The 21,379-nt window shown below is 57.8% G+C and overlaps 2 protein-coding genes across 5 annotated transcripts; both read right to left on the bottom strand.

Annotated features, from left to right (window-relative positions):
- Positions 1–2,295: 2,295 nt before the first annotated feature.
- SERTAD3 (SERTA domain containing 3) lies at positions 2,296–5,258 on the bottom strand. 4 transcript variants are annotated; one of them, XM_070062821.2, is made up of 2 exons: positions 5,156–5,258; positions 2,296–3,652 (listed from the first exon to the last, which is right to left on the bottom strand). In XM_070062821.2, exon 2 carries the CDS (start codon positions 3,493–3,495, stop codon positions 2,902–2,904), a length of 594 nt encoding a protein of 197 aa, XP_069918922.1. In that variant the 5' UTR covers positions 3,496–3,652; positions 5,156–5,258; the 3' UTR covers positions 2,296–2,901. The 4 variants fall into 4 exon arrangements, with proteins under 4 accessions (XP_069918922.1, XP_008249732.1, XP_008249734.1 ...); XM_008251510.5 differs by having other exon boundaries at positions 2,296–3,504; XM_008251512.5 differs by lacking the exon at positions 5,156–5,258 and adding an exon at positions 4,032–4,268 and having other exon boundaries at positions 2,296–3,504.
- A 2,464-nt stretch (positions 5,259–7,722) lies between these two features.
- Positions 7,723–21,184, bottom strand: BLVRB (biliverdin reductase B). The gene is made up of 5 exons (XM_008251509.5): positions 21,050–21,184; positions 15,172–15,336; positions 14,940–15,029; positions 10,873–11,001; positions 7,723–7,968 (listed from the first exon to the last, which is right to left on the bottom strand). The coding sequence occupies exons 1-5, from the start codon at positions 21,126–21,128 to the stop codon at positions 7,811–7,813; spliced, it is 621 nt and encodes a 206-aa protein (XP_008249731.1). The 5' UTR covers positions 21,129–21,184; the 3' UTR covers positions 7,723–7,810.
- Positions 21,185–21,379: the final 195 nt, after the last annotated feature.

Here is a 21,379-nt window from a genome sequence, read left to right as displayed (position 1 = left end):
TAGGCTAATCCTCCACCTTGCGGCGCCGGCACACCGGGTTCTAGTCCCGGTCGGGGCGCCGGATTCTGTCCTGGTTGCCCCTCTTCCAGGCCAGCTCTCTGCTGTGGCCCGGGAGTGCAGTGGAGGATGGCCCAGGTGCTTGGGCCCTGCACCCCATGGGAGACCAGGAGAGGTACATGGCTCCTGCCATCGGATCAGCGCGGTGCGCCGGCCGCGGAGGCCATTGGAGGGTGAACCAACGGCAAAGACCTTTCTCTCTGTCTCTCTCTCTCTCACTGTCCATTCTGCCTGTAAAAAAAAACCCACGCCACTCTGATGGAAGATGCGGGGTTCCAGCCAGGGGCATAACCCACCGTGCCACACCACCTGCCCCAAGGACCGCACAGCAGGTACCAGAGAGCTGTACCTGGGACACAGGCTCCATATGTCTCGGGTTCTCTCCCACGGGGCTGGGGCATCCCAGTCTCCAGAGAGCACAGACACAGTATGAAGACCAAGGCTCTGGAGCTGCTACTCCCTCTCCTTGCTTTTCCCAGCTGTGTGACGCTGGATGAGTGACTCAGCCTCTCTGATTCCAGGCTCCTGGGTATAATGTGTGACACTGAATGCCCACTTCTATGTAACTGGGGAATAAAGGACTTAATTCAAATAATGTGGTTACAACAGTGCTTTCAACAGGGGACTTCAAAAGTTTAAGAAAAACTGGGATTTAACACAGAAACACAGGGCCGGTGTCATGGCACAGCAGGCTAAGCAGCCACCTGCAATACCAGCATGCCATGTGGGCGCTGGTTCATGGCTCGGCTGCTCCACTTCTGACCCGGCTCCCTGCTAATGGCCTGGGAAACACAGAGGAAGATGACTCGTGTTTGAGTCCCTGCCACCCACATGGGAGACCCGGATGAAACTCTTGACTCCTGGCTTCTGCTTGACTCAGCCCTGGCTGTTGTGGCCATCCCGGGAGTGCAGCTTTGGATGGAAGACCTCTCTCTCTCTCCCTAGCTCTGCCTTTCAAATACATAATTTTTTTTTTTAAGGTTTTTGCAGGAGTGGATGTTTGGGCTAGCCCTTAACATGCCCGCATCCCATGCTGGAGTGCCTGGGTTCAAGTCTGGGCTCCGGCTCCTGATCTCCGCTTCCAGCTGAGGTAGACACCTGGGAGGCAGCAGGTGGTAACTTCAGTAGCTGAGTTCCTTTTATCCACACGGGAGACCAGCACTGAGTCCCTGGCTCCCCACTCCCTTTTTAAGATTTATTTATTTATTTGAAAGGCAGAGTTACACAGAGGAGAGGGAGAGGGCAAGAGAGGGAGGGTCTTCCATCCACTGGCTCACTCCCCAGATGGCCAGAATAGTCAGAACTGCGCTGATTAAAAGCCAGGAGCCTGGAGCTTCTTCTGGGTCTCCCACGTGGGTGCAGGGGCCCAAGGATCTAGGTCATCTTCTACTGCTTTCCCAGGCCGTAGCAGAGAGCTGGATCGGAAGCAGAGCAGCCAGGCCCATGTGGGCACTGCAGGTGGCTATGCCACCGCCCCAGCCCCTCTGGCTCCTTTCCTTGCCAATTGTAAGTGGCTCACTATCCTGGGCACCTGGGGAGTGAGCTGGGGGTGGCGGCGCTCTGAAACAGTATACATATATTTTCAGAAAATTATTTGGGACCGGCACTGTGGAAGTGGGTAAAACTGCTGCCTGCAGTGCTGGCATCCCATATAAGCGCTGGTTCGAGTCTCAGCTGCTTCACTTCCAATCCAAGATCTCTGCTGTGTCCTGGGAAGACAGTAGATGGCCCAAGTTCTGTGTGGGAAACCCGGAAGAAGCTCCTGGCTTTGGATCAGTGCAGCTCTAGCCATGCAACCATCAGAGGAGTGAAGCAGCAGATCAGACTGCATAAAGATGTCTTCCATCCGCTGGGTCACTCCCCAGATGGCTGCAATGGCTGGAGCTGCGCCGATCCGAAGCGAGGAGCTTCTTCCAGTTCTCCCACGTGGGTGCAGGCCATCTTCTACTGCTTTCCCAGACCATTAGCAGGGAGTCAGATCAGAAGTTGAACAGTAGCGTCTTGAACTGGCGCCCATATGGGATGCTGGCACCCGAGACAGAAGCTTAACCTACTACAGCACAGCGCCGCCCCCAGTGTACTAGTTTTTAAAAGGCGTGCATTTCCCATCAGCTCTATGAAGACCCTCTCCTCCAGTGACATTGCTGTCCCAGCTCTGGTACGGGTCGGATGCAGATGTCTAGGGCATGTACAGGTCCCTTTCGCTGTCCCAGTAACATTCAGAAAGAAAACAATCCCTTTCCTTCCAAAATACTTTTATTTTTAAAAAATTACAATAAAAAAAGCCACCACAAACCCTGCCTTTCTTTTAAATAATGCGGCATGGAGCAGTTTGGTTTCCACTCTATTGCACGTGGTCCGGCCTGGTTATGAATCAGAGGCTGCCGGGACTGGGGTCCTGCCAAGGAAGAGGGGTTCAGCCCAGGGGGAGAAGACCAGCTCCTCCCCCTCCCTTGAGGTGCCAGAGGCAGAGACTGGGTTTCCATGGCAACCTGGCAGCACATCCCTGCCCCCTCTGATGGGCCCAGCTTCATCTGCCCTGAGGGCGCCAGGGGTCACAAGAGGAGCAGGAAGTGGAGGGAGAGGCAGAAGAAATGTGTAAGTGGGAAATCGGACTCCCAGAGGCAGTCCTGGTTAAGGCATTTGGAAGAGATAAATTAACTCAGGAAGACGCACCTTCACAGAAGGCTGCGCTAACCAGACACACACACATGCAAGACTGTTTGTGGAACCCTGACATGGGAGGCGAGGGGGCCACAGTCCCTGCTTTGAGGCCCCAGCAAAACACACAGAGTGGCACCCGGGGATCCAGCCCGCCCAGAGGAAGGCCCCCCAGTCAGTGTCTTAGGACCCCAGAATGATCTCCATGATGTGATCCAGTTCATTCCACTCCCAAGAGCCTGGTGCACAGAAGAGGTTGTGAGGGGGCTCCGGCGGGGCCAGTGCTGGCTCCTTCTCCACCGCAGAGGTGTCGATGTCCAGAAAGAAGTCGTCCAGGCTCGCGTCCCCCAGGTACCTGGAGCTCAGAGCCTCTAGGAAGACCGGATCCGGCTGGGGCAGCACTGGATTCTGCAGGCCCGGGGGAGCCGGGGGGCCCTGCGGGGCTTCGGTCTCGTCCATCGAGGTCTCCAGCTCCCTGAGGATGGAGCCAATGGTGGCCGACAGGGAGAAATCCTCCTCGCCCAAGAAGAGGGGCTCGGGGGGCAGGGTGGGCGCGGGGGCCCGGCGGATGGCGGCCTGCAGCTGCTGGAGGGTGTTGTGGATGAGGACATGCCTGCGGAGGCTGGGGGCGCGCGGGCCCAGGCTGCGCTGCACTTTGTCCAGAGAGATGCGGAGCAGGGCCTGCTGGTAGCTCCGAAGGCCCGCTGGATTCCAGGCCCACTGCTCCTCCTCCTCCTCCTCCAGATCGGAGTGTTTCCTCTTCAGGCCCCCCACCATGACGGTGCCCTGGGGAGGGAAGAGGGTCAGGTCAGACGCACCAGGGCCGGTTCCAACCCCGCGTTCTCTGGCAGGCTCACGCAGCTGATGGTGAATGTTTTAATGACCGGAACCTGTTTACTCATCTGTAGAAGCGAGAGAACCTGAACTCCACAGGCTAAGGAGGGGAGGAAAGTGATCAGGATGCCAGCACAGCTGGGCTCGGATCCCCCCCCCCGCCCCCGCCTGTTGCCCTCAGTGACCCTGCATCCCCCTCTGTGGAACAAGGTCCTAACTGAAGTCCTTCCGAACCCTAGAAACCGTTCTTCCACAACTCTCACTTCTTCAGGCAAGTCACCCACAGACAGGCGCAGAGACCTGGACTGCAAGTGGGGAATCCAAGTGGGGAATCCCGGGCTGACCTGTGCCCTGGACACTGCTCAGCTGCGTGACGCTGGCCTCAGTCTCCTCGTCTGTAAAACTGCTTCTCACCGCCTCGTCTGGGAGCTCCCACGTGCCCAGGCCCAGCACACACAAAGCGCTCAGGCGCCACTTACTCCGCTGAGTGCGTGTCCCACAGAGCTGCCTGGAGCTCCGTTAGGGCCCCTCCGAGCCCTGACTCTTCTCTCGCAGGCAGGGCATTTCTGTCCATGCCCTCTTCCCTAACGAACGGACGCGCTCACGAGAGGGGAACGAATCATCCCCGCTCCCCGCGCTCGGGCCTTCCCCCACTGCGCGCCCCGAGGAAAACTCGCCGCCACGAAACTTAGCCAAGCCCCGCCCCCGGGGGCCCCAGCCAACCAGACCGTGGCGCCGCCACAGGCCCCGCCCCTCCCACGGCTTCAGATCGCCGCGCAGGAACGCCCCTTTCTGGCCCGGGGGCTTCTGGGAAGCCCGGGCCAACAGCCGCCAGGTAGCGGCACTACAGTCCCCAGAGGGCTCAGCTCGCCGACCGGAGGACGGCCCCGCCCTCCCTTAGGGCATGCGCAGAGGGGCCCGGCCGGGTGGGGGATGGGAACCCGGACGTCCAGCTGCCGGGCGCCTGCCGCGCCCCGCCCCTCCCCCACCCACTCTGCGGGTTCCGCGGATCCCAGTTCTCCCCCCCACTATCCCGGGGTGCAGGGACCCAGGTCAGAGACGACGAGCGCTCTCCGACCCGGCCGGTACGGGAGACGGCGCGCCCTAATTTTGAGGCACACCCCCAACTCCGTCCTCTCACTTTCCAAACTCCGCGTCCCGCTTCAAGCCCCGAAGACCGAGCTCTCTCCTCAGCGCCCTCTGCCCGCCTCTGCGTCTCGGGGTCTCCGAGAACCCCCGGCTCTAGCCGGTCCCCTTGCTTCTCCGACTGCTCGGTGTCCCAGCCCTGGAAGACCTCTCACATCTTCTCCCAGGAAGCCACAGAGCCCCGAATTCAACCCACCCGGGAGTCCAACACTGTCCTAGTCCTCGGATTCCCTGCCCCAAAAGTTCCTCGCCTTGGTTCTCTCGCTTCTCCAAACATCCCGAGTCGCAGCTCAAACTCTCGCCCCTTGAAAATCCTACCTAAAGCATCTCGCCTCCCGTCCAGGGTCCCCCAGCCCCTACCAGTCGCCCTCCATCAGCGCCCTCCTCTACTGCCCAGGCCCCGCCTCCACCGCCCCCAGCCCCGGGTGTGGTTCTGAGCCGGGCGGCCGCCGCTCACCTCGGCTACCAGTTCGCAGCGACCAGCTCCGTTCCGCCCGCCGCGCCGCGCCCCACCAGCGCCGGGTAGGAGTCGCGCTCGCTGCCCCGGGGCCTCTCCGTCTGGCCTCGGGCCCGCCCAGCCCGGCCCCGGAGTCGAGCCGCGAGCTGCGATTGGCTGGAGCCTGCCCGCCGCGGCACGCCGATTGGCTGGGCGGAGCCGCCGCGGGACTCCCGAGCTGCCCCCGCCGCCCGCCCCTCGGGAGCGCCCAGGACCATTTAAAGGATTCCGACTCGGACGGGGCGGGGCCACGTGTGGGGGGGGGGGCGGGCGCACCGAAACCGCTCCCTGCAGCTCAGCCCCGGCCCTCGCTCCCGGGCCGTTAGCGCTGCTCTCTGCCGTCCCTTCCTGTCCAGCTCGGACCGGTCACCCGGCAAGACCGGCTGCTACGCCGCTGTCGGCTCCGCTTTCCGGGCGGGCGGGGCCGAGTCACTCGCGGAGGCCACGCCCCCGAGGCTCCGAGCCCGGGCGCGGCTGGGCGCTGGGGGATGACGCAGCTAAAGGCCAGCCAATAGTTAGGCGCGGCCTGCGTTGCCTGGGTGACCGCGGTCCCGCCCCTCCCGCACACCCGGGGGCCTCTCGGTCCCCAGGACTCAGCGGCACGTCCTCTCGTGGTCTCTCCCTCTCTCAGGGGCTGCTCGCGGCTCCCCGCTGTCCCAGAGGCAGAATCTAAACTCGTCAGCCCCGAAGCGTTCCCGGTCTGTCCTTCGCCCGGGTTCGCTGCTAGTTTCTGTGAAATGGTTTCACTCGGGCTTCGTTTCCGCGTTCGCAGGAATTTTGTCTTCCTTCCCTGCTGCACCCCAGGGGCCTACAACAGCGCCAGGTGCACAGCAAGCCCTCAACATGGAGAGTGAAAGGTCTCCGGCTTTTTTGCCTTTTAAAGATTTATTTATTTGAAAGGCAGAGTTGCGGAGAGTAAAACAGACCTTCCATCTGCTGGTTCACTGCCCAGCTGGTCACAATGGTGAGGGCTGGGGCAGGCCGAAGCCAGGAGCTTTGAACTCCACTTGGGTGTCCCGTGTGGGTGGCAGGGGCCCAAGTGCTGGGCTGTCCCCTGCTGCTTTCCCAGGCGCATTAGCAGGGAGCTGATCAGAGGCGGAGCAGCCAGGACTTGAACTGGCACCCATATGGGATGGGGCACTGCAGGCGGTGGTTTAACTTGCCACGCCACAGCACTGGCCCAGGCCTCGGGCTCTTTAAACTTGTTTCCTCACGCTGAAAATGTGCCCTCGGTTCCCAGGTGCCTCTCACTGGAGGAACTCAGCTCAAAGGTCCCCTCTGGGGAGCCCTCCCCGGCTCCTCTGCCTGTGTCTCCCCCACTGTGGTCCTGGGCTGTCACTGTGTGTGCTGTGGGTCCCCTAACAACAGGCAGCACGGGTATCGTGGTCACCCACTGCTTGGTGTGGACGCTGGGTTGCTCAGCAGGTAGCCAGTGGCAGGGAAATAGGATGGATGTAAAACACTGGTGCTGCCGCACTCCCACAGGTGTTCACTGTGGGAGGAGGGAAGCGGTTTTGTCCAATCCACCTGTGGGCAGGGAGATTGAAACCCCCTCAGACCGGTTCTGGCCAGTTTGAGCTTGTCAGCCAAGCCATCCTGTGGTTTGCAATGGGGGTTACCTGGTGGTGGGGGTATAATAGGAAGGGGAGTAGGGAAAGATTGGCTGACCCAGGCCAGTGAGAGGTGTCCCTGAAGAACAAAGGGACAGTGGATGCCAGAGAGGGACCTGGTTAGGAGGGGGCAACCCTCCCCCTCCCCCACCCCAAACCTGCCCCTCCTCCAGGGCCTCCATCTCAAAACTCCACTGCGAAGCCACACCCAGAGTAGAACCTGGCTTTGCTTCGGGGTGCCCCGCCCTCTCGGGACTGTCCCCGCAGGCTCTGGAGCTGTCATCCCAGGGCCTCTCCCCCACCCCCCACCCCCCAGGCCCCTGCCTTGGTCCCTCTCCCCTCCCCACAGCAGCCAAGAGCAGCTTTATGAAACAGGAACCTGCCTGCCGCTCGCGCTGTCCTCTCCTTAGACAGAGCTCTGCGGGGTTCTGCCCAGGGAGCAGGCTCTCGGGAGTGCCGTCCCCCCCTCAGAGCAGTCGCCCTATGGCAGACTTGACTTCCTTCAAGGAGCCGTGGGCTTTCTGCAGGGAATGCTGGCAGGCCCTAGAAGCTTCTCTGGGCTGCTTCTTACTAAACCAGTTCCCTGCAAAGCCCTTTTTGCTGCTCAAGCTGGGTCACAGGCACCCCTTGTGGAGTGCCCAGGCCTCTGTGCGTCGTCCGTCAGGGCTGACTGTTCCGGGTTGTCACCACCAGGGCCTGGGCCGTCTCCCACCCCTGGACTGTGAGATCCACGAGTGCAGGACTTAGGGCTGTCCCCACTGGGCTCTCAGCACGGGGCTGTGCACGGAACAGGGACTTGGTTCACTGTTACTGAGCAGATGAAGAAACGCCCAGGAAATCTCACAGGCAGAGAGACACAGAAGGAAGTACTCGGGGCAGAAGCAGAGCCTGGGAGAATCAGAGTCGAGTCCTTTACACTTATCGGGAGCTCTCGGCTCAGGATTTATTGCTCTCTTCCTTGGTGTCTCCTTTCCGGGAACGCTGCCCTCCCTGATGGGCCGGAGTGCTAGTCGTACTGGTGCGAGGGGTAGGCAGTGTGCCCGTCGTACTCGTCCGTGGTCAGACAGCGCAGCATGAAATGGCCCAGGTCGTGTTTGGAGATGACCCTGGAGGTCCCCCGTCCATCCGTTGTCACCGAGTAGGCCCCGGTGAGCGGCTGACTGCCTGGGAGGGAAAAGCAGAGGGTCTGGGTGAAACACAGGTCCTCTCCCATCTTCTAACACGCGGTGCAGCCCTACTGTGCGCCCAGAACCGAGGGTGTGACCATCAGGAGTGGACCGTGTGTGTGCAGGCGCTCATCCATACCCACAGCCTCGTTCACCCCGCAGAGAAGTAGCCCGGCACTCAGGACGCTGCCGTTCCACTGGAGAACACAAGAAGTGTGGTAAGAGAGGAAAACGGAAGGTATGTTAGAGCGGAGGCCGGGCCGGAGCCCGCAGTGAACCTGCTGTAGAAATGGACAATCGGAGTCAGACACAAAGTCAGACCTCGGTGGCGGAGGGCCGCTTCCCCGGCAGAGCCCAGATGCGCCTGCCGTGTCCAGGCAGTGGGAGAGCCTGAGCAGCCCGCGTGTCCCAGCCTCAGGAGGACCGCTGGCTCCACCTTCGTGGGGAGAGCAGACAGACACAACGTGGCTGTTGAGAGACGGCCGCTCAGGACTGTGCTAATTAAAACCAGTATCTGCCAGTGACCAACGACACTTGGGGATCAAACCTCCTGCCGGCCCTGCAGGGATGGCTGGGCTCGAGTGCAGAGCCCACTCTGGGCAGCTCTGCCCGTCATGCTCAGGCTGAAGCTGTGAGAAAACCACCGGAAAGGCCCAGAAGGTGGGACACGGAAGGACACAGCTTGGGGACTGCACACTGGAGGGGACCTGGCGGCTGAGAGATCTGCCATCGTGAGTGGGCTCCGCCCGCGGGCAGAGGTAGGTGGAGGGTACTTGTTGGGCAAATCTGATTAGACTCTGGATACTAAATGACACAATAGCCTTCCCTTAGTTGTAACTAGGTAATTTTTTTAAATGATTTATTTTATCCATTGGAAAGGCAGAGAGAAAGAGAGAAGGAGAGAGAGGCAGATCTTCCATCCATTGGTTTAGCCCCCAAAAGGCCCAGGGCTGAGCCAGGCTGAAATCAGGAGCCAGGAACTCCATCGGGGTCTCCCATGTGGGTGACAGAGGCCCAAGCACTTGGGCCATCTTCCGCTGCCTTCCCAGGCACCTAAGCAGGTGCTGGATCTGAATAGGAGCAGCCAGGGCTCAAACCGGCACTCTGATATGGGGTGCCGGTGTCGCAGGTAGCGGCTTAACTGGGTGCGCCACAACAGTGGTCCCTGTGGTAATGGTTTTTTGTAAGCATCTTTCTTCTTGGGCGATGCCTGTCAGGAGTAAAGTGTGGCAATGTCTGCAACTTAAACGATAAAGCAAAAAAGAAAATACCAGAAACAACCAACCAACCAACCAACCAACCAACCAAATATGTATGTTCGTGCAGGCAGTTGGCCTCGTGGCTGATGCTGGTTAAGAAGCCTCAGGCCCACATCTGAGTGCCTGGGTTCGAGCCCCAGCTCCAGTTCTGGACCCCAGCTCCCCACCAATGCAGTTCCCCTGGGAGGAGTGGTGATGGCTCATGTGGTTGGGTGCCTGCCACCTTCATGGGAGCCCTGGATTGGGTCACTGACTCCTGGCTCCAGGCCTGGATGTGGGAGGCATCTGGGCACTAGTAAACAGGAGCTCTCTGTCTGTTTCTTCCTAAGTCTCAGATTTCCATAAAAATTATGTGTATATATGGAGAGAGCGAGAATAGGGTAAAATGCTAACCACTGAAGCCAGACAAACCTCAGCATTTCTGGAGGTTTCAAAGTATTTACACACACAGACATGCGAAACAAACAAACAAACAAAGGGAAATCCTAAGTAATTTCGGCCATGATATCTTGAGTCACTGCACACCCCTGTTTACAGTGAGGGAAGCGAGGCCCCCATGGGGCTGGGATTTCCCTCCAGCTTCTCCATCACACAGCTTTGCTGCTGGCTCTTGTCGGAAAGCCCCCTTCCCCGAGCCTTAGCAACGGACCCCATTTGAGCCCCTACAGTGTGGGCCTCCTTCTGCCAGTGGTCCCAGCAGACAGAGAGCTCCTCTTCCAGTCCTCCCTGCCTCCAAAAATCACTCGGACTTGTTCCCTCTGCAAGGGGCCATCCCCTACAGAGCTTACGTGTCTCCAAGTCTGCTCTGTTGTCCCTCCTGGCTTATAACGACCGACCACCAGGCGCACGACCCCTAACACAACAGATGTGGCCTGAATGAATGACTCCCTCCCTGTGGCTGAAACCCCTATGTCTCTCAGTATACAGCCCAGTCCCGGGAGGGGAAATGAGATTCCTCCTACAGCACCACCCCCAGGTGGGTTCCCCGTACGGGTTCACCGACAAGCATTTATCGAGCACCTGCTGCATGCTAGACCCTGTTCTGGGGACCAGGAAGACGGAAGCTGTGCCTCGAAGTGGTGAGGGAGACACACTAAAGGTGAACGGAACAGCTGCTGTGTGTGCTGAAGTTCAAGTCCCGACTCCTTGCACAGGGGCCGGCCCTAGTGACTCCCTTCTGCTCAAAGATGGCAGTAGAGGTGGCATGGAGTGGCTTCCGACTCTAGAACACGGAAGACAATCTAGTGGGTCAGGCGTTTGGCAAAGAGGTTAAGTCGCCACTTGGGACGCCTGCGTCCTGGGTCGGATCACCTGGTCTGAGTCCTGGCTCCTCCGCTTCCAATCCAGGTTCCTGCTACTGTGCACTCTGGGAAGCCGATGACGGCTCAAGTGCTTGTGTCCCTGCCACCCTCGTGGGAGACCTGGATTGAGCTCTGAGCTCCTGGCTTCAGCCGGGCCCAGCCCTGGCTATTATGGGGAGTACATCAGCAGACAGATAACAATGATGGCTGCTGGGTTACACGTTGGCAGTGCTGGGACACCAGAATGTCAGGACAGAGACCCAATGGAGCAAGGAGGACAGGGTGGGGGAGGGCCTCGCAGAGGCTGGCGGTGGCGGGGCCGCCGGTCTCCACCCCACTCACCGATGTGTGGTGGCATCACCGCCACGTACTTCAGCCCAGACTCCTGCAGCACCTTGTGCATCCGGATGTGGTCATCAGTCACGTCCTGCAGTCTTGGGGGCACCTTGGCCGGGTCCCACAGCAGGAAGGCTGTGGAGGGGGGGCACACAGGGCAGGGTCAGCCTGGGCTCTCTTCTCTCGGTACCAGGACAAAACCCTGCAAGGGCTCACTTCTGCTTTCCTGTTGCAAACCACAGCAGCCGTCTCGGCCTCCTCCGTCTGTCTCCCGGAGGAGCCGGCCACAGCCGTCTCGGCCTCCTCCATCTGTTTCACGGAGGAGCCGGCCACAGCCGTCTCGGCCTCCTCCGTCTGTCTCACGGAGGAGCTGGCCGCAAAACACAGGCATCCCAAGTCTGAGCTCTTCTCACTCGGCCTGGTCCTGTCCGCTGGGACTTCTTGCTTGGGCCAGCACAGCTGCCCCCTCCCTGGTCTCCATGCCCTGCCCCCCACACAGCCAAAGGGGGTCACGGCTGCCCGTCTGCACTCTGACATCGCCCACCACTGCCTTAGCAACTGCTGATCCCTCTGCCTGCAGTGCAGTTCCCTCAGGCCCACAGGGCTCCCTCCTTGCAGACTTTGCTCAAAGGTCACCTTTCAGGGAGGCTCCCCCTCTCATTTAAAATTGCAAATGACCCCTTCCCCCAGCAGGCAGCCCCACACCCCACCCCCTTCTCCTGCTGCGGCCCCAGCAAGTCACCTGTGGGTTTGTTTCCTATCTCCCTCCCCTCAGCAGGAGGTCAACCCTGCAGGGCAGGGACCTTGCCTATAGTGTTCAGGGCTCCATTCCCAGAAAGGCCCAGAACACAGCAGGCTCTGCTTAGCATACACCAAGCTGTAACACAGGCTGTCACTCACACTCACCTGTCCCAGAGCTAGACTAAATGTCGGGGAGCCCCATCTACCCCGGGCCAGTCACCCAGGGTGAGCGAACTTGCCAGTTGGTGTGACTGATGATCTCACTGATTCACAGGGACCATGCAGAGGGAGAACTGAGGCTCCGAGGCTCCGAGTGTGAAGCTGGGGCCCAAGGCTACACAGCAAGGGCCCTGGGCCCATCACACAGCCTCCCTTCTGTAATCTTAACTCTAGTCTGTGTCTTACCTTGAGCTTCTTTTCTCAATTGTTTTTAAAGATTTATTTATTTATTTATTTGAAAGGCAGAGTGATCTTGCAACCACTGGTTCACTCCCCAAATGCCTGCAAGGGCAGAGCCAGGGCCGGGCCAGGCAGAAGCAGGAGCCCAGAACTCCATCCAGGTCTCAAATGTGGAGGGGCCCATGTAATAATACACTGCCTTCTGGGCACATTAGCAGGGAGCTGGATCCGAACCCAGGCACTTTGATACAGGATGCAGGAGTCCCGAGTGGTGGCTGAAAACCCACTGCACCATAACACTCTCCCACCCAGATGCTGCTGTTTTTTAGTTATTTATTTGAAAAGCAGAGTGACAGAGACCTTGCTTTTGCTGGTTCATTCCCCTAATGGCCAGGGCTGGTCTAGGCCGAAACCAGGAGCCCAGAACTCTATCTGGGTCTCCCACGTGGGAGCAGGGGCCCTAGCACTTGGGCCGTCTTCCACTGCTTTCCCAGGTGCATTAGCAGGAAGCTGGATGGAAAGCGAACCGGGGCTTGAAGCTGATGCCGGTGTCACAGCAGCGGCTTACCCTGCTGGGCAACACCTGCCCGCCCGGGTTTCTTTCTAATCCTCTGAGCGGCCTCTAGTATCCGGTCCTCCCCAAGTCCTCATGGATAGACTCCAAGCTCCTTAGGATCCTTCTACTCCTTTCCTTGAAGCTTGAACGTGGAAGGAAATTCAACTCAAGAGAGGGGAGAACAGGACTGGTGTCCGCGTGTCAGGTGTGACGACACGTGTGGTTCCAGGCACAGATGCCCTTTTCTGCCTCAGGAGTGGCCCCTGGTGTCCCTGGGTCTGCAACTCCATCTCACGTGGTTTAGGAAAACAGCGCCACCACGTGTGTGCACGCAGACAGGCTGGTTCTGATAGAGTTAACAGAGCTCACACGGGGACTCTTGCGTGTGGCAGGAACACGGTGCTCACGGTACTGGTCTTGCGACTTTCCTGTCTGAGATGTTTCATAATTTTGAAATCACTTCTAAATAAAAGTTAAAAATTAAAACGAGGCACGGACGTTTGGTGCAGGGGTTAAATCACTGCTTGTGGTGCCTGCATCCCATATCAGAGTGCCTGGGTTCAAGTCCTGGCTTGGCTTCGGATCCCAGCTTCCTGCTAATGCACTCTGAGAGCCAGCAGGTGATGGCCGCAGTCCTTGGATTCCTGCCAGCCACTTAGAGGCCCGGATGGAATTCCAGGCTCCTGGCTTTGGTGGGGTCCAGCCTTTGCTGTTGCAGGAATTTAGGGAGTGAATCACAGGTTGCACATTCTGTCTGTCTCTCTGCCTTTCAAAGGATTTTTTTAAAAAAGGTTTATTTATTTGAAAGAGTTACAGAGAGAGAGAGAGAGAGAGAGAGAGATTGATCTCCTGTCCACTGGTTCTCTCCCCAAATAGATAGAACGGCTAGAACTGGGAGCCAGGAGCTTCCTCAGGGTCTCCCATGTGGGTGTAGGGGCCCAAGGACTTGGGCCATCTTCCACTGCTTTCCTAGGCCACAGCAGAGAGCTGGATCGGAAGAGGAGCAGCCGGGACTAAAACCGGTGCCCACATGGGATGCCAGTGCCATAGGTAGCAGCTTTACCTGCTCTGTCTCAAGGATTTTTTTTTTTAAGTAAAAGGGGGGAAAAGGCAATAAATCCTGGCACACTAATACTTTTCAAAAATCCAAGCAAAATATTTTGAGAAATTAAGTCAATTTTCCAGTTTCTTCCATGAAAGCAAAGCCTAATTTAAAACACTCAAATTGATCTTCAAGACAGGATAGAGGGGCCGGCGCTGTGGCACAGCAGGTTAACGCCCTGGTCTGAAGCACCGGCATCCCATATAGGTGCTGGTTCTAGTCCCGGCTGCTCCTCTTCCAATCCAGCTCTCTGCTATGGCCTGGGAAAGTAGTAGAAGATGGCCCAGGTGCTTGGGCCCCTGCACCCATGTGGGAGACCCAGAAGAAGCTCCTGACTCTTATCTTCGGATTGGTGCAGCTCTGGCCGTTGTGGCCATCTGGGGAGTGAACCAGCGGATGGAAGACCTCTCTCTCCCTCTGCTTCTCTTCTCTCTGTGTAACCCTGACTTTCAAATAAATAAATAAATAAATAAAAGATACCCCCCCCAAAAAAAAAGGGTAGAAAAAGGAAAATGAAGAGCTACTCTAAAACTGTAGCTTATTACTTTTCCATTTCAAAGCTTGGGGAACAAAGGACCATAAACAACTTTCCTTCCTGTCCCTGGCCAGGTCCAGCCCCTGGGCCTCGGTGCCCCTGCCCTTTCCCACTTCCAAGACACAGAGGCAGGGTGTGAACCTGGGGGAGACGGACAGCCAGGTGCACTGCCAGCACTGAGCCACAGCAGGGAGACAACCCCAGCCAGTATTCCCTGAGCACCTACTGTGTGCCATGTTGAGCGCAAGCACTCAGAGGAGTTTTGTAAGGCTGACGTGGCCTTTATCCCCAGGGTGCTCAGATACCACCCAGCACACAGCAGGTGCTTACTTAATGCTGTTAGCATTAACTGCACCCGTTGGGCACCCTGTAGCCTTCCTTTTGAGTTGCTCAGGAGAGCTCCTTGTTTAATGTCCCCCTGCCCATAGTTGGCACCTCTTGAGTGCCAACCTGCCACATACCCACGACTCTGGCACTTGCCCTGCCAGGCTCCCACAGGCCTCCTCAGCTTCTTGCATCCCACACCCCGCCCTGATTATTTGGAAGGTCAGTGTAACCATGGCCCTGTTACCCCTCTCTTACAGGGTCCTGGGCTGTACTGGTCACTGCTTTGTCCTCAGCAAGATTTGATAATACATGGTGACCTTGATGGCTTCAGTGCTACTTGTCCCAGGGCCCTGGGCTGTCCATCCTGTTCCCACCCAGTGGTTCAGCCCCCACACCGTGACCCCACCACCCACCCGATGTGCAGGCCACGACCTTGTCCACGCCGTGAGCCTTCATGGCTGCTACAATGTTCCGGGTGCCCTCGGACATCACAGTGGTGGGACCTTAGAGGGGACAGAGAGTGGCTGTCACCGGTGGGCGGAGGTGGAGGTGGCGGCAGGGGTGGCAGAGGGGGGGCCGGGGGTGGGGGTGGTGCCGCAGGTCGAGGTGTAGGGAGGGGCCGTGGGCAGAGGGGAGGCTCAGTACTGAGGTCATTGCCAGTGCCCAGCAGCACAATGACAGCATCCTGGCCGGCCACGGTCTTGTCCACGTCGGCTGCCTGCAGGACGTCACCCACCACCACATGGGCTGGCTTGGGCCCCTCCTTCGGCAGCCTGGAGGGGTCGCGCACCAGCACAGTGACTTCGTAACCTGTGGGCAGAGAGGGTGGGAGAGGGTGGTCAGTGGGATGGTGGGATGGGTTTCAGGGGCTGCTCCCCGAGGGCACTGTGAACCCCAAAGGCGTTCCCCGGGTCCTCTGTCCTGGGTCAGTGGACTTCAAACATTTTTGCTGGTAAAATTACAGTAGATGTTAAAATAGGACAATGCACGTGGACACACAAATTGCCTTCCCCTCCCTCCAGCAACCAATGGGTTAATGTTTGCTGCCCATGGGCTGTGCCCCCAACCCCACCCATGGTCAAGGAAACAGGTGCAGAGGAGGATATGAGTTGCCCAAAGATTGGCCAGCTCTGGGATTGGTCTCAGATGCTGTCCTGGTCCAGCCCTCTGGTGGTGATTCCCTCCCTCAGTGGTCACCAAAGATTTTAGTGTAACCTCCCTAGGTCCCCTCCCAAGGGCACTTTGAGTACCTCTGTCTCCTCAAATGTACACACAGAGCCAGCCACACACACACACACACACACACACACACAGCCACACAGGGGAGGAGGGGTGTTCCTGTGTGGTTGTTTTGCAATGGTGACATTTGCAAAACAAAGCCAATAATGGTGGTCTGCAGAGAGCTGACCTTTGTCCCCTCCCAGATTCACCCACTGAAGCCCTCACCCCCAGGGCCGCCACCTGGAGGGAGGGGCCTGGTTTCAACAGGTTCTAAGGGTGGGGCCCGTGATGGGATTAGCAACTTTTGAGAGAGTAAGAATAGAGAGCAGGAGGCAAGCTATCGTGATCCCGTGAGGACACAGCGCAAGGCTGCCCCTGTAACCTGGGAAGAGACCACGTCTGGCAGCCCCTTGGCCTTGCACTTCCCAGCCTCTGCTGCTGGGGCGGCTCAGTGACAGCAGCCAGCCTGACTGAGACATCGCTCAAGATCACTCTCTTCCCTGGGGAAATGGCTGACCGACCGCCAGGCCAGGGCGCAGCCGGGGCTGCAGCACCCGGTATGGCCAGCGGGGGGCAGTGCCTGCAGAGTGGTGGGTTCCCTTGAAAGGACACAGCAACCCCCTAAGGGCCCCCACCAGGCTAATCGCCAACGGTCAGAGCCCCCAAAAGAAGAGTCCTACCTATCAGGAGGTGTGAGCGCATGATACAGCTGTGACAGCTGTGATACAGCTGGGCTCAGGAAAGCGTCAGGGAAGAGGAACAAGAACAGGATTCTTCCAGTTCTCTGATGGCTGCCATCAGCTACTTCAACGTAAACAGAGGAAGGGAGATTTCCAGCTGTGGGGCAGTGACACTGATAATAACGAGAAGTGACAATACGTAATCTCTTGGGGACAGGGTTGTGGCATAAGGGGTGAAGCCACTGCCCTATGGGTCCTGGTTCCTGTTCCTGCTGCTCCACTTCTGATTCAGCTCCCTGCTAATGGCGTGGGAAAAGCCTCTGCCACCCACGTGGGAGACCCAGATGAAGCTCCTGGCTTTAGCCTGGCCTAACGCTGGCTGCTGCAGCCATCTAGGGTGTGAACCAGCGGATGGAGAGCTCTCTCTCTCTCTCTCTCTCTCTGCCTCTCTGTAACTCTTTCAAATACATAAATAAAATCTTAAAAATAAGATAAAAGCACCTCACTGGGGCTGGCACTGTGGCATAGTGGGTGAAGCCACTGCCTACAGTGCCAGCATCCCATATGAGCACCGGTTTGAGTCCCGGCTGCTCCACTTCCGATCCAGCTCTCTGCTATGGCCTGGGAAAGCAGTGGAAGATGGCCCAAGTCCTTGGGAGACCTGGAAGTAGTTCTTGGCATTGTGTCAGCCCAGCTCCCAGCCATCGCAGCCATCTGGGGAGTGAGCCAGCCACCTCTCTTTCTCTTCCTCTGCATCTCTGTAACTTTGCCTTTCAAATTAAAAAAAAAAAAAAAAAAAAGCAACAGCACCTCACTAAGTAATCTGTACAGAGTGCTCACTTGAGCCAGCTGCTGAGTGCTGTGCACACATCGGCTCACTTAACACTCAACACAACCTGGGGTGGAGCCCCAGCCCCGCCCACCGACCCTGGGCAGGTCACTAAAGCTCTCTGGGTCACGGGGTCTTTATTTGTAAAGTGACAGTAGGGCCTGGCGTTGTGGCGCAGTGGGTTAAGCCTCCACTTGCAACACCAGCATCCCATATCCCATACCCACATCCCAGCGCTGGTTTGAGTCCTCGCTGTTCCGCCTCTGATCCAGCTCTCTGGGAATGCACCTGGGAAAGCAGTGGATGATGGGTCGACTCCTTGGGCCCTGCCATCCCCCCAGAGACCTGGATGGAGCTGCAGACAGTTGAGGAATGAAGCAGCAGATGGAAGATCTCTTCTGCTTTTCAAATAAATAAGATAAATCTTTTTTAAAAAAAGGAAAATCATATTTAAATGCGAGATTCCATTTTTAAAGAGAAGAAAACATAAGCCTAAATCTTAGTGACTTCAGAATAGGCAGTGGTGTCTGAGCCATGACACCCGAAGCACCAGCAGCAGTAAGAGGAGACACAAGGAACATCAGCACAATGAAAAACCTCCCACTCCTGAGGAACCTGTTCAGGACGGGAGGGAAACTCTGTAAGTCATCGTGTCTGGCATGTAGAAAAGACAACCTGTTAGGCAGGAAGTGGGAGATGGGCCTATGTGCGTGGGAGGGGCCCACGGTAAAGAAAGCACCTGTGGGAAGTGACTTAGCGGCCTGGAAACAGCCCGGAATTTTCCGCTACAAAGTCCTGCCACACCTCAAGAACTTTAGAGGTGGTCCCTGCCTTACCCCCAAGGAAAGAACCCCAGGAGAATCCTCTCTGCTCAGCACCAAGAATCCTGCTCTGTCCCGTGACATCGGGTGAGAAAACCCCCACGGCTTCGCTCTCAGGACAGCCTCGGTGCCTCCCCAGCACTGAGTAGTGAGACCCTGGGAGAAACCTGCCAGCTGCACACCCTGCAAGCTTTTTGTCCATGAGAACAGGGAGGAGGGCGAGGAGAATGCGGAGGGAAGAACCCGGCCCTACTCCCTTGTAAGCCCCGGTGCGAACAGACTGCTCCGGTCACTCCCTCGGATGCCCGCCTGGTCTGGGCTAATGCGCTCGCCACGACTCCCGGGCTCACTCTGAACCCTTTCTTGTTCAACGACAGGAACCTCTGTTCCACACATAGATCTGAACGGACATCTCTCCCAAGGAGCTGCACAAGTGGCCAGCAGCCATCAGGGAAATGCAAAGCGGCACAGAGCCCAGTGGGAGTGGGAGTGGGAGTGCCCCGGCGAGGAGGCTGGAACCCTCACGGCTGGCTCAGGGCAGTGCTGAATGCAGACAGCCTGTGGCAGCTCCACGGATTAAACACAGCCACCCTGTGACCCAGCAATCACAGTCCTCCACAAAGGCCCAAGAGGAAGGAAGCCATTTTCACACAAAAACGCGCACACCCTTCGTAACTGCCAAGTACTATCAGCTGATGCATGGGCACAGACTGCGTGCGACAGATGGACAATGCAGTAGTAGCTGGCACTGAGAAAAAGCTGCTTACTGATACATGTTAGCACATGCTTACTGATACATGTTAGCACATGCCTGAACCTCCAGAGCATGGCTTTTGCTGAACTGAAGAACCCAGTCACGTGGTTACTTCCATATTCCTGTCCAGAACAGGCAAAGCCATACAAACAGGAAGTAGATGAGTGGCTGCCCAGGCCTGGGGGAGGGGATGGATAACAAAACAGGGTGTGTGTGGGGGCGATGACTTCTAGGTTTGGTTTTTTTTTTTTTTAGGTTTATTTATTCTTAAAAGATTTATTTATTTATGTATTTGAAAGGCAGAATGACAGAGGTAGAGGGAGAGGGAGAAAGAGAGATCTTCCATCTGCTGGTTCACTCACCAAATGGCTGCAGCAGCCAGGGCAGTGCTGGGCAGAAGCCAGGAACTCCATCCTGGTCTTCTACATGGATGGCAGAGACTCAAGCACTTGGGCCATCCTCTGCTGCCTTCCCAGGTGCATTAGTAGGGAGCTGGATTGCAAGTGGAGGGCCGGGACTGCTACAGTTAAGTTATAGTGGACATGCCCCTTTTGAGGTTTTTCTTAACCCTCAATACAAAACAGATTTCACAGCCTGGCCCAGTGCACACAAACCCACACATACAGACTTGAAACAAATGTTTCATAAAACCAATAGTTAACAGGTGATACCGGCTGATACTGTGACTTAGCCCTGTAACCCAGTTTGGGAAGCACCCTACTGGAACAACTCTACAGGGTGTTATCATGCCCATTCTGAGGACGGGAGAACCTAGGCGATGCTAGGTAACGGAGCCCGGATCACACGGCCAGTAAGTAGAATCTGATCCAGGGCCCACAGAATTCAATGCAAGGAGTGTTTACCGAGCACCAACTACATGCGGTCAGCACCTCCCATCCATTATCTACTTTAATCATCACAGGAGCCCAGGGCAAGCGCTAGTAATTTCATCCCTGTCTTGCATGTATCTGAGACACAGACACTTGGCCACACAGGTGGGAAACTCCTTGGATGTGGGCAGCCGGTTGTCGGAGCCCAGGCCTGTCAGGACCCTTGGTCCTTATAAATCCATCCAGGGGCACGAAGGCTCCGTTCAACCAAGCTCCTCCTCTTTCGGGCGGTGGGGACCGCTCCGGGCCACAGTGAAGAAGCCTCCCCTAGGCTGCAGCTCCCAGCCCTCAGGTGCAGTCCCAGCCCTCACCAGCAGGGGGGCAGGGGCAAGTCAGAAATGTGGGATTACAGGAAAACTGCTAAAAAGGAAAGTTTGATCCTCACCATGACTCAGCATTTCTCAACTTCTCCCTACTTCTTCCTTCTTCACCCTCCCCCAGAAATACTGACCAGGCACGTCCACAGCTCCCCCCGTTCTGGGGGAGAGGCAGCCAGGGTCTTGGCTAGTGGGGGAAGGGCGAACGGTGGGGCCTCAGGAGGAGATTTCAGGGGTAGCCCCTCCAAAGGCAAGCTGTGTTGGGATACGGGAGAGAGTGGCTCCGCGGTGGCCTCCACCCTTTTGGGGCACCCAGATAGCCTGTATCACACAGAGTCAACAAGGCCAGCAGGGGTGCGGCCCGTATCTGGAGTGCCCAGGTCCCCGCCAGGGTAACCTCTGGACAGTGGCGGCAGAGGGTGTGGGGCACAGCTACCCTCTCTCCTGCTCACCCTGCTCCTGGTCAGCCGCGCTGGCTTTCCCGAGTGCCAGGTTTTGCTCTGGTGCCCAGGCCGGGAGCTGGTAGATCTCTTCCGTGGTTCAGAGCACCAGCTGGATTCAAATCCCAGCTCTGCCACTTACCAGATGTGTGAAATTGGGGAAGTCACTTTCTGGGCCTCAGTTTTCTCATCTGTCAAGTGGGGTAATAGCTACTAGTTCCCACCCCTCAGGAGGCCCTCAAGGATTTAGACTTAGAGAAAGCAGTGCTAGGCAGCAAGCTGGGGCGCAAAGAACTCGCACCCGCCGCACCTGCACCCGCATCCGCAGCACCGCAGTTTCCAAGAGCCTCGATTTACTTACTGGGCTCCTGGAGGCTCCCAGGTGCCTACGGGCAGTTCTTTTGCCACGGACTCACAGGAGATTGGGGCTCCCGGTGGCCACCTGCTCTGCGCCCGGAATCCCCCCACACCTGACTGGGACAAGCCTGGCCCCAAGCCGCCTCCCGGCTGAGCCCACCGGCCTCCCCTTTCCCGCGTGTCCAGGACGCCCCCAACCCGCCCCGGTTCATGCCTGCTTGCACCGCCTGCGCCAGGGTGGTTTGCCCGGTGTTGCCGGTGGCGCCGAAGATCGCGATCTTCTTGACGGCCATGCTATGGGGTCGCGAGCGTGCGAGGCCTCAGAGTCTCAGGACGCGCGGGAACCCACAGGCTCCGGGGCGGCGTTCTCCGTCCTTTAGCCAGGAGCACTGGGCGGAGCCTGGGTCCGACGGCGCCGCTTCAGCCCCGCCTCGGACAAGGCCCCGCCCACTGCTCAGGCCCTGTGGGCGGGGTCTCCCTGGCCCCTCCCCGTGCTGGGAAGAACCTGAGTAGGCAGAACAGGAATCAGCTCTCCACGCACCAC

The sequence above is a fragment of the Oryctolagus cuniculus genome, chromosome 18 (genome assembly GCF_051225735.1).
Source record: "Oryctolagus cuniculus isolate XC-2025 breed Fujian yellow rabbit chromosome 18, ASM5122573v1, whole genome shotgun sequence".
Taxonomy (NCBI): Eukaryota; Metazoa; Chordata; class Mammalia; order Lagomorpha; family Leporidae; genus Oryctolagus; species Oryctolagus cuniculus.
Note: the sequence above shows the minus strand (reverse complement) of the source record. Positions and strands in the feature narration are given on the sequence as shown.